At 47.9% G+C, this 12,397-nt stretch overlaps 2 protein-coding genes across 5 annotated transcripts in view; one reads left to right on the top strand and one right to left on the bottom strand.

Annotated features, from left to right (window-relative positions):
- ZNF544 (zinc finger protein 544) overlaps positions 1-12,397 on the top strand; it is a 276,321-nt gene that overhangs the window by 35,538 nt on the left and 228,386 nt on the right. The window lies entirely within an intron of this gene.
- Positions 1-12,397, bottom strand: part of LOC132216409 (zinc finger protein 345-like) — a 41,286-nt gene that overhangs the window by 4,904 nt on the left and 23,985 nt on the right. For 2 of the 4 annotated variants that reach the window (XM_059665555.1, XM_059665554.1), the window contains exon 3: positions 7,357-10,725. The exons of 1 other annotated variant lie outside the window; for it this stretch is intronic. In XM_059665555.1, the coding sequence (XP_059521538.1) occupies positions 8,282-10,725 (2,444 nt within the window). In that variant the 3' untranslated portion in view covers positions 7,357-8,281. Of the gene's footprint in view, positions 1-2,211; positions 2,396-7,356; positions 10,726-12,397 lie in introns of those variants that run through there. One more of the 4 variants, XM_059665556.1, reaches the window with a different exon arrangement.

The raw sequence follows: 12,397 nt of genomic DNA, 5'->3' as shown, positions 1-12,397 counted from the left end.
TAGGGTTCCATAGTGACTGTGTTTAGCCCTCAGCAAGGGCAGCGGGGACACGCAGATGCCACCCGAGCTGTGGGCCAGGCCTAGGGGCCCCTCCCGCCTGCAAAGCAATTCCCTGCCGGACGCAGCCAGAGGGGGGCGCTGCTCCACTGGGTCCCCACACCAGGGCCTGGGCGCCATCGGCTCACACCACCCCCTCGCAGGCACCCCGTTCTGCATCTACTGCCTCCCTAACACCCCCAGGCCCCTGTTCCACCCCCAGCCCCGCGTCACAGACACCTCTCCCCGCTCACCCGTGTCCGTGCTCAGGGCGCCCTAAGTGACTCACAAGTTCAACACCATCAGCCACACTCCCACCCTGAGGGGCGCCCAGCCAGGAGCCGCCAGAGTGAGGCTCGGAAGTCCTCCCTGCAGCTCCCCCCCCTCCCCCTTCACATCACCATCAGGCACCAGAAGTGAAACAGGACAACCAATGGGTCCAGGCGGCCTGTCACTGCTTGGGCCAATTCAGCAGAGACAGGGTTGAATCCTCCAGGAGCGGTTATTCCAACAGTGCAGGCAGGGGGGGAGAGCAGCAGGTCACCCACAAAAATCTACTCTGCACCCCCACTCCTTCCCCCATAAGCCAGCTGCTTGAATGCGGTGCAAGGACAAAGATCACATAAGGAAGTGGGCAAAAGCAATAAGAATGGGTAAAACGGCCCTGGATGGTGTGGCTCAGTGGATAGAGCGTCAGCCTGCGGACTGAAGGGTCCCGGGTTCGATTTCGGCCAAGGGCACATGCCTGGGTGTGCGGGAGGCAGCCGATCAATGGTTCTCTCTCATCCTTGATGTTTCTATCTCTCTCTCCTCCCTTCCTCTCTGAAATCAATAAAGAAATATTTTTTTTTAAAGAAATTAAGATGCTGTCAATGATAATATTTTTTTAAAAAGAATGGGTAAGTCCTAACAGGATTGGCTCAGTGGATAGAGCGTCGGCCTGCAGACTGAAGGGTCCCGGGTTCGATTCCGGTCAGGGGCATGTACCTGGGTTGCGGGCACATCCCCAGTGGGGGGCGTGCAGGAGGCAGCTGATCGATGATTCTCTCTCATCGATGTTAATAACTCTCTATCCCTCTCCCTTCCTCTCTGTGAAAAAATCAATAAAATATATTAAAAAATCAATAAAATATATTTTTTATAAAAAGACTGGGTAAAATGGTTAGCGATCACAGGCATGTGGGGTCCGCAGAGGCCAGGGGGCACCTGGGACGCCCCGGCTCCCTGTCCTCCAGGGGTTGCTCGTTGTTCCATGACAAGGGGCAGCGGCCCAGTGGGGAGGGTGGGCCACACGTCCAGGTCCCGCGGACAAGTCCCAGCCGGGTCGGACTGTGCTTTCGTTTTTTAAATTTTTTAAAATATATTTTTTAATTGATTTCGGAGAGGAAGGGAGAGGGCTAAGAGACAGAAACATCATGATGAGAGAGGATCATGGATCGGCTGCCTCCAGCACGTCCCCCACTGGGGATGGAGCCTGCAACCTGCGCCTGTGCCCTTGACCGGAATCGAACCCGGGACCCTTCAGTCCTCAGGCCGATGCTCTATCCACTGAGCCACACCGGCCAGGGTTGTGCTTTCTTTTTTCAACATACTTTTCAGAGAGGAAGGGAGAGGGAGAGAGAGAATCATGGATGGGCTGCCCCCTGCACGCCGCCTACTGGGGATCAAGCCCGCAACCCGGGCAGGTGCCCTGACCGGGAATCGAACCCGAAACTCCTGGTTCCTACAAAGGTGGCCGTTCAACCCCTGAGACACGCTGGCCCGCATACTGTGCTGCTTTTTTTTTTTTTTTAAATTTAAACATATTTTTACTGATTTCAGAGAGGGAGAGAAACATCAATGAGGAGAGAACTACCGATCAGCTGCCTCCTGTGCGCCCCCTACTGGGGATCGAGCCTGCAAGCCAGGCAAGTGCCCTTGACGGGAATCGAACCCGGGACCCTTCAGTCCACAGGCTGACGCTCTATCCATTGAGCCACACCGGCCAGGGCCGGACGGTGCTTTCTTACATCCAAACAAACCCACCCCGGCGGACAGAGCGTGACTGATATTCCTCATAATTTATTCCTCATAACGAATAGCTCGAACCCCAAACACGGACTTCTGCCCCAACCATACCCAAACCCCTTTTGCCTGGGCACGGACCTGCGGGAGGCCCTGGAGACACGCACTCACCTCAGCCGGGCGCCCGGGCGCGGTCGCCGCCCGCGGACTCTGAGGGCGGGGCGGACGAGGGCAGCGGGCGGCGGGCGAGGCGGCGTCTCCCCTCGTCCCAGGTCCTTCGGGCTTGACCGGGGCGCCGGCGCTGAGCCGCACCCCCATCCTCGCGCCCAGGCGGGAGGCGCCCTTGGCGGATAAGTCTGGATTCCTCTCACCTCAGTGCGAAAGGATAGCGGTACAGGGGGGGAGGGGGGAAGTGGGAGTGCCCCGAGCAGAGGACACCGGAAGTCCCGCCCCCCGGGGATGAAATCTTCAAACATATGCCTACATCTGACCTGCTACTGGCTCTGCTCGAGCCACAGCCTTCTGGGTAATGTAGTCCGCAGGGTTCCAGAGGCTGCACTGAAGGACTTCGGCTTACTAGCCTCCTAGAAGGTTTGCAATTGGAGGAATCCTGGGAAAGTAGTATGCCCATCATTTTATTGTTCATTTTATTGTGCACGGATTCGTGTATATTGAAAGGAATTTAATTAGAAGAAATATTTTATTATTTTTTAAATGTACCCTTTTTTAAAATATATATATATATATATTATTGAGTTTTTACAGAGAGGAAGAGAGAGGGATAGAGAGTTAGAAACATTGATCAGGGATAAACATGGATCAGCTGCCTCCTGCACATTCCCCACTGGGGATGCACCCGCAACCAAGGTACATGCCATTGACCGGAATCGAACCTGGGACCCTTCAGTCCGCAGGCCGACGCTCTATCCACTGAACCAAACGGGTCAGGACTAGAAGAAATATTTTAGAGGCCAGGGAGGCACTGTGGGAGGTTGGCTCCAGGGCATGTCTGGCCTTTCTTGCCCAGTCCTGATCTGCATTGGTTGGGGCCCGCTGGCTGGGGAGGGACCATGGGAGATTGGCCCAGAGAGGGACTGTGGGAGGCCTCCAGGGCGTGTCTGGTCCATCTCGCCCAGTCCCCAGCAGCCAGACTAGCAGCAAGATAAACTACCAGTCCAAGCGTCTGTCCCCTGGTGGTCAGTGTGCATCATAGCGACTGGTTAAATGGTCAAAACATTCTGCCAATTAGCATATTAAGCTTTTATTAGATAGGATAGTTCTTATTACTTTCATACTTACCTGAGGGTATGTTTTTATTTATTTTAGAGAGAGATAGGGAGAGGGAGTGAGAGAGAAACTGTGGGAAAGAAACATGGATTGGGTATAATGGTTACAGATGACAGGCAACGTGGGCAATGTGGGCTGGGGGTTTGCAAAGGGCAGCTGATCATTGATTCTCTCTCATTAGTGATGTTTCTCTCTCTCCCTCTTCTTTCCTCTTTGAAATCAATAAAAACATATTAACAACAACAAAAAAAGAAGGCCCTACATGTGTATCAACAATTGAATACAAAAGTCGAAATATTTGACTGAGCACATCAGAAACATACTTGTAGATGCAAGAGGTCATTTTGAGGGATGCCAGAGGTCAAGCTGGTTGAGAAAATGGTTGATGAAGGCGAAGGCATTAAGAAGTAAAAATTACTTGTTACGGAATACAGTCAAACTGTTAGGGGCAGAAATGGAACAGTGTCGACGAGCTATGGTTATAGGAAATATTTTTCGTGTCTGTTAACCATGATGGTTCTGATTAGAAAAAGCACATTTTAACGTGGCTGAGAGTTGTATGCCTGGGGATATGGGAGGTGATCTCAAAATGCCGTCCATTCTCCTTTTCTGAGAACTGTTTATCATCACGGCAAGTTTTACAACCTTATTGCAGAAACAACGGAGTCCCAGAGGTGCCTGCCCTTTAGTACCCAGCCCTGGTTACCTGGGACCTAGGTATATCCAGTATACGGTGCCTACTTCCCCAGGCCTGTAATTCCTACTGTCCCATGTAATTTGTATTCCTACCCAATATTAGCAGGTGGCTTATGGTGGGGGCGGGAGGGGGTAGAACAGATTTTAGGGATGATGCGCTACTCTCCCATAATGCCAGCGGTATTGGGAGAAACCCTAGCATAGGAATTCACCCTGTCTCTGCTTAATTGGCTCAGGTAGTGACAGGCAGCCCGGACCCATTCGTTGTCAGGTTTCAAAACCTTGGTTCTAGCCCGGCAGGTGTGGCTCAGTGGTTGAGCATCGACCTATGAACCAGGAGGTCACGGTTCAATTCCTGCTCAGGGCACATGCCTGGGTTGCGGGCTTGATCCCCAGTGTGGGGTGTGCAGGAGGCAGCCAATCGATGATTCTCTCTCATTGACGTTTCTCTCCCTCCCTCCCTCTCTGAAAGCAATAAAAAATATTTAAAAAAACAAACAAACAAAAGACTTGGATCTAGAATGTCTCCAATATCAAACAACTCATTTCTCTACCAAGTTGTTCTTAGAAAAAATGGCTTGTTTTTGTACAAAACTTCAGTTCTTGACTAGACAACACATTCATATCGATACATCAGCATGACAGTGTGTCTCTCAGGCCGCTAACAAAGGAGAGAATGCCAGTCAGTTTGCAGCTAAACCTCACACTGTTAACATCGCAAGGAAATTGTGCTGTGGATATTTTCATGTGTGTGTCTGGGTGTTTTCATTTGTTGCTGGTGAAATGGAAGATTAGCTCAATTTTATTTAATATATTTTTATTGATTTCAGAGAGGGAGAGGGATAGAGTTAGAAACATTGGATGAGAGAGAAACATCGATCAGCTGCCTCCTGCACACCCTCCACTGAGGATGTGCCTGCAACCCAGGTACATGCCCTTGAACCAGAATTGAACCTGGGACCCTTCAGTCTGCAGGCTGACGCTCTATCCACTGAGCCAAACCGGTTAGGGCAGCAGTTTTTCTTCTAGACATATTCAGCGTGTGAGATGTTCCAGAGAACAAAGGAGTGCAATTCCTCAGTGGGCAGCTGGACACACCATTCTGGACCTCTGTCAGATGGACAGTTTACAAAAGGTGGTGGGCAGTGTGTGGAGAGGGGGAACTCTGAGTAACAGTATCCGGAATCCTAACCATGATGGTAATGCTAACTGTGAATCAGGAAGCGGACGTTGGATGCCCGAGTGCAGATCTAGCTTGGGCACCGGGGTGCGGCTGGGCATCGAGGATAACCCAGCTGGCGTCCACGGCTTCTGAGGAGGGAGGGGACCTGAAATGGTCCTGGAGGCATAGGCGTTATTAAAGCAAAATGACAGGGAAGCCTGTTGTTTGTATATTGGTTTTCCTAGTAACAGAGTATCAAGCCCCACCATAGCCGGTGTGGCTCAGTGGATAGAGCATCGGCCTGGGGACTGAAGGGTCCCAGGTTCGATTCCGGTCAAGGGGACATGCACAGGTTGTGGGCACAATCCCCAGTAAGGGGCAGACAGGAGGCAGCCAATTAATGATCCTTTCTCATCACTGATGTTTTCTACCTTTCTCTCCCTCCCTCTCTAAAATAAATAAAAATATTTATTTTTTTAAAAAGAATACTGGGCCTCGCATCAGGTCCGGATGCCTGCTTTGTTCTTTTGTGCAGTCAGTGACCATTGTGGCCGTGGGTTGAGAGCGAGCACTAGGACCTGTGGTTTTCTTTGAGGTGGGGTGACAGGGAACAGGGTTACCAGAGAATGGATGTGGGGATGTTTGGGAGAGGAAGGGACATCATTCTGGTGTTAGGAGAGAAGCTACTATAGAATAAACCACCCCTATAATGATGGAGTATGACATTGGAGACCATGGCCATTACCTTCTCCCTGGAGTGGGGCCTCCTGGGTGAGGCTGAGGTTCATGTACCGTGATGGGATGTGGGAGAACTTTGCATTTACTGCATCCACGAGTAAGACCCTCACATCCCTCCCTGGATCCTGAGCGTGTCTCTGTCCTCCCTCCTTCCCCAAAGTCATTTCTGTCATTCCACAGCTGGATCAGAGCTGGAGTCAAGTCCACTCTCTCGCATTTGTGCTGAGGGCACCATTGCTGACCAGTGTGCACGGCTCCCAGAAAATCTCTCTCATGCTCCGCTCTCCAACCAAAATGTCATGGGTTCAATTCCTGGTCAAGGGCATGTACCTGGGTTGCAGGTTCAATCCCCAGCTCTGGTTTGGGGTGCTTGCGGGAGGCAACCAATCAATGTGTCTCTATCACACTGATGTTTCTTACTCACACACCCCCTCTCCCTAATTCCTTCCATTCTCTCTAAAAATCAATGGAAAAAATATCCTCGGGCGAGGATTAACAACAACAACAAAAACCAAAGTGTATGGTGTATGTTTCCATTATATTGTGCACAGCACAAAATTGTTGAAAATACTTAAGAGGCCAGGCTGGGGAGTTCAGTTGGTTGGAGCACCATCACAACACACCAAGGTTGAGGGTTCAATCCCTAGTAAGGGCACATACAAGAATAAACCAGTGAATGCATAAAGAAGTAGAATATGCCATGGCCAGTGTGGCTCAGTTGGTTTGACAACCTCCTGTGCAACAAAATATTGTGCATTAGATCCCAAGTAGGGGACTTACAGGAAGCAGCCAACTGATGTATCACTCTCACACTAATGGTTTTTTTTACCCTCTCTCTAAAATCAATAACATATTTTTAAATGGAAATGATCCAACTGTCCATAAAGAGATGAATGGCTAAACCCATTGTGGCACATCCAAGGGTGGGGGGTGGGTGGGGGGGGAGTTGAGGCAAATATATCATAGATGAATCTCTAAGTAATAATACAACATAAAGGAAACCAGAAAAAAAAAGTAAACATTCAATGATTGCCATCATATAAATTATAGAAAATACAAAGGTATCTATACTAAAGGAAAGTAAACCAAATTATTTGGAGGGCTGTGAAGAGCAGGGAGAGATTATAAAAGGACATAAGCCAAAAATACACCGAAATTTAAATCATTACCATAATTGCAGTGGTGTTTTCGGTTTCACATGAATGTCAAGATTTATCAAATACAATTTACATATGTACAGTTTATTACACGTAAGCTACACCTTATTGAAGTATTTAAAAACTTTTGTATTAATAGGTTTAATGCCCTGCTGGTGTTGCTCAGTGGTTCAGTGTAGACCAGCCGTGGGCAAACTACAGCCTGTGGGCCAGATTCGGCCCGTTTGAAATGAATAAAACTAAAAAAAAAAAGAAAAGACCATACTCTTTTATGTAATGATGTTTACTTTGAATTTATATTAGTTCACACAAACACTCCATCCATGCTTTTGTCCCGGCCCTCCAGTCCAGTTTAAGAATCCATTGTGGCCCTCAAGTCAAAAAGTTTGCCCACCCCTGGTGTAGACCTATGAATCAGGAGATAATGGTTTGATTCCCAGTCAGGGCACATGACCGAGTTCTGGGGTCATCCCCAGTGTGGGGTGTGCAGAAGGCAGCCAATTGATGATTCTCCCTCATCATTGATGTTTCTATCTTCCTCTCCCTTCCTCTCTGAAATGAATACAAAAAATGTATTTATATATTTTAAAAAGATATAGGTTTGGTAATCTTATATGGACACCACCGTATTTCTCATATTGCCATCTGAGGGTGTTGCCTCAGTGGCAAAAAATATTGGCTAGTTACAAAGGATATTTTTACTTCACTCAGGAGTGCTGGATGGATCACAAGAGCCACATCCCTAGACAATTTTCTTTTAACTTATAATGGCCTTGGGGTGATCATTGCTACAGGCATACACAAAACTCTTATTTTCGCCCTACCAGTTTGGCTCGGTGGGTAGAGCGACGGCCTGTGAACCAAATTGTCCTGGGTTCAATTCAGGTCAAGGTCATGTACCTCGGTTGCAGGCTCCTCCCTGGCCTGGCCTGGTTAGGGCTCATGTAGTAGGCAACCAACTGATGTGTTTCTCTCACATTGATTTTCTCTTTGCTTCTCTCTTCCACTCTCTCTAAAAATCAATGGAAAAATATCCTCCAGTGAGGATTAAAAAAATATATAAAATAAAAAGGTAAAAATTATGGCTGAAAAATGTTCCCCCCTTTTTGAAACGCCTACCTCCAGTGTGAATGCTCCAGTGTTCACTGGACTGGGAACAATCCTTAAAGTTTTTGCAACATTCACTGCAATCATAAGGCCCTTATTTTGTGTGAACCCGTCGGTGTGCAAGAAGATGACGTCTCTGCATAAAAGACTTCCCACATTCACTACACTCATGAGGTCTCAACCTGCTGTGAACACTCTGATGATAACGGAGGCCAGAGCCCGATGAAAAAGACTTCCCACATTCTCCACATTGATGAGGCTTTTCTCCAGTGTGAACTCTCCAGTGTTCAATGAGGTGAGAATTCGCTCTGAACGACTTCCCACATTTAGTGCATTCGTAAGGTTTTTTGTCTGTATGAAGTCTCTCGTGGTCATGGAGGGCATAAGGAGAGGTAAAAGATTTCCCACATTCACAGCACTCATAGGGCCCTTCTCCGGTGTGAACTCCACGATGATAGCGAAGCTTCCTCTGGGTGGTGAAAGAGATCCCACAAACAGTGCACGCATAGGGCTTTTCTCCTGTGTGATCCCTCTGATGATTTCTGAGATTGAAAGCGGATGCAAAAGATTTCCCACATTCATCGCACTGATGCCTCTCTCCTGTGTGAACTCTCTGGTGTGTACGGAGGTGGGATCTTCGGAAAAAGGACTTCCCACAGTCGCTACACTCATAGGGTCTTTCTCCTGTGTGTGCTCTCTGATGAGTATTGAGGTTGGAACTTGAGAAAAAAGATTTCCCACAGTCGCTGCACTGATAAGGCCTTTCTCCAGAGTGAACTTTCTTATGATAGTTAAAGACAGAGCTTGAGGTGAAACGTTTCCCACATTCACTGCACTCATAGGGCCTTTCTCCTGTGTGAACTCGCTGATGTTGAATGAGGGTGAACTTTGAACAATACGATTTCCCACATTCACTGCACTGATAAGGCCTTTGACCTGCATGAACTCTCTGGTGTACAAGGAGGTGCTGTCTTAGGATAAAAGATTTCCCACATTCATTGCACTGATGAGGTCTTTCTTTCGTGTGAATTCTCTGGTGGGCAAGAAAGTGATGTCTTCGGAGAAAGGATTTACCACATTCATTGCACTGATAAGGTCTTTCTTTTGTGTGTATTCTCTGATGATTACTTAGGTTGTTACCAGATGTAAAAGACTTCCCACATTCGCTGCACTGATAAGGCCTTTCTCCTGTGTGAATTCTCTGGTGTGTAAGAAAGTGATGTCTTCGGAGAAAGGATTTACCACATTCACTGCACTGATAAGGTCTTTCTCCTGTGTGCACTCTCTGATGAATACTGAGGTAGGAACCATATAAGAAAGATTTCCCACATTCACGGCACTGATACAGTCTTTTTCCAGTGTGAACTCTCAGGTGGTAACGCAGGCCCAATTGTGAGGTGAAAGATTTGTCACAATCACTGCACTGATAAGGCCTTTTTCCAGAGTGAACTCTCAGATGATGACTAAGGCCTCGGTAAGAGATAAAAGCTTTCCCACATTCACTACATTCATAAGACTGTCTTCCACTGTGAATTACCTGGTGCCGACTGAGGGAAGACTGTTGGCTAAAGGATTTCCAACATTCGCTGCACTCATAAGGCCTTTTTCCTGTGTGTACTCTCTGGTGCAGAATGAGTATGGAACTACCGATAAAGGATCTCCTACATTTGCTGCACCGGAAAGGCCTTTCTCCTGTGTGCACTCTCCGGTGTAGTGTAAGGACTGATCGCCTGGTGAAAGATTTCCCACACTCACGGCATTCATGGGGCCTTTCCCCAGTGTGAACTCTCCAATGCAGAATGAGGTAAAATTTTCTTCTAAAGGACTCCCCACACTGCGTGCACTCGTAACGCCTTTCTCCAGAGTGAACGGTCCGTTGTCGAATGAGGATGCATCTCTCGCTAAAAGTTGGTGCACATTCACGGCACAAGTCACATTTTTCCCCAGCGTGACTTCTCCAGGGATAAATGAGCACAGATTTTGGGTGAAAGGACTTCCCACATTTGCCGCACTTGTACTTCCTTGGGCCACAGTGAAATCTTCGATGCTGATTGAGGGTTGAGGTTCGCCTAAAAGACTGGCCACACTGGCCACACACGTGAAGGCTTTTACCTATATGCACTCTCTGGTGAACAGCGAATGAGGACTGATCCCTGAATGTTTTCCCACATGCACTGCACATAAAACACTGTTTTGCAGTGCGAACATCTTGGTCCTGAGCACGTGTGTCTCTCAGACCGAAGCCTGTCTTACATTCTCTGCAGGTGAAAGAAGCTTTTCTCTCTTTCCCGTGTGTTTGGAGGTTGGCATCCAAATAGAATTCCTTCCTACATTCCCCACACCAGACCACGTGCTGGCTGTGTGGTGTTCCTTGGGGCTCGGCCAACTGGAATATGTCGCTCAAGACGGGACCACAGCTCTCACAGAAGTGGGTCTTCAGGGAAGACACAGCCGCCTTGGAGGGGCTGGACGGTGACCCTCCTCCAGAAGCACTCTGTTCACAGGGTGCGTCTGCATCCTCTGCTCCACAGCAGCCACCTGATCACAAATAAATGCTGGTGAAGTGCAGGCTGACTCTGAGGATGGAGCACCACCATCACAAACGTGCATTCGTCACATCGAGAACTGAGTGTATGGCTTGCTTTTTATTTTTAAAAACATATTTTATTAGTTTTTTTACAGAGAGGAAGAGAGAGGAATAGTCAGAAACATCAATGAGAGAGAAACATCGATCAGCCGCCTCCTGCACAACCCCCACTGGGGATGTGCCTGCAACCAGGGTGCGTGCCCTTGACTGGAATCAAACCCGGGACCCTTCAGTCCGCAGGGCGATGGTCTATCCACTGAGCCAAACCGGTTAGGGCTATGGCTTGCTTTTAGATGAAAGGAGGTAAAACCTGGTGGGGGAAGTTGCTACTGGGCATCTTCTAAGGCAAAAGAATGGGAGAGGACTTACCAGAGGAAGGATATAAGAATAGGGTGTAGCCGAAACCTGTTTGGCTCAGTGGATAGAGCGTCGGCCTGCGGACTGAAGGGTCCCAGGTTCGATTCTGGTCAAGGGCATGTACCTGGGTTGCGGGCATATCCCCGGTGGGGGATGTGCAGGAGGTGGCTGATCGATGTTTCTCTCTCATCGATGTTTCTGACTCTCTGTCTCTCTCCCTTCCTCTCTGTAAAAAATCAATAAAATATATTTTTTTTAAAAAAAGAATAGGGTGTAACACAAAAAAAGATATTCACATCTATTGTAGCTAATTTTTGGTCAGATGGACAAAACATAAATTTTTTGCTGCCCCTCAGAATTTCTGTAATTAGTTTATGTGTGCCATGAGATGGAAAAGGTTTAAAATCCCTGGATTGCCCTAGTCAGGTTTGGCTCAGTGGATAGAGCATTGGCTTATAGACTGAAGAGTCTCCTGGGTTTGATTCCGGTCATGGGTTGTGGGGTCGATTCCCAGTAGGGTGGGGGGTGCAGGAGGCAGCAGATCAATAATTCTCTCATCATTGATGTTTCTACCTCTCTCTCCCTCCCCTTTCTTCTCTGAAAAAAACAAAAATATATTAAAAAATAAAAATAAAATCGCTGGATTAATATAAGGCAATGGAAGGAGGTCAAACACTGAAATTGTGATGGATAGGCCAGACACCCATTCCTCAGCCACGCTGAGAAGGGATTTGTGAGTAGGGAGGAAAGTCTCTTTTCAAGTTCAGAGATCTCCAGATTTGGAGATGTATGATTATCAGATTGACTAACTCAGGTAGGAATATTAACAAGTAGCTTTTTTGTTCCTCTTGAAATTTGTTTCAAAGTCCCCATGGCTGAGCCCGCATGGCTCAAAGGTTGAGCGTCCATCTATTAACCAGAAGGTCACAGTTCAAGTCTACCATGAGCTTGATTCCCAGTGGGAGGTGTGCAGGAGGCAGCCAATCAATGATTTGCTCATCATGTTTTTTTCTCTCCCAGATCATTGATGCTTTTCTCTCTCCCCCTCTCCCTCTCCCTCTGAAATAAAAACATATGTATTTTTTTAAAAAAAGAAAATCCCTGCCCAGCTGGTGCGGATCAGTGGATGGAGCATTGGCCTGTGGACCAGAGTATCCCAGGTTGGATTCCCGTCAAAGACAAGTACCTCGGTTGCAGGCTCCTCCCCAGCCTGGCCCCTGGTTGACCCATTAGGAGGCAACCAATCAATGTGTTTCTCTCACATGA

Source organism: Myotis daubentonii, chromosome 15 (genome assembly GCF_963259705.1).
Source record: "Myotis daubentonii chromosome 15, mMyoDau2.1, whole genome shotgun sequence".
NCBI classification, from domain to species: Eukaryota; Metazoa; Chordata; class Mammalia; order Chiroptera; family Vespertilionidae; genus Myotis; species Myotis daubentonii.
The sequence above is the reverse complement of the archived record's forward strand: the minus strand, read 5'-3'. Positions and strand labels throughout refer to the sequence as shown.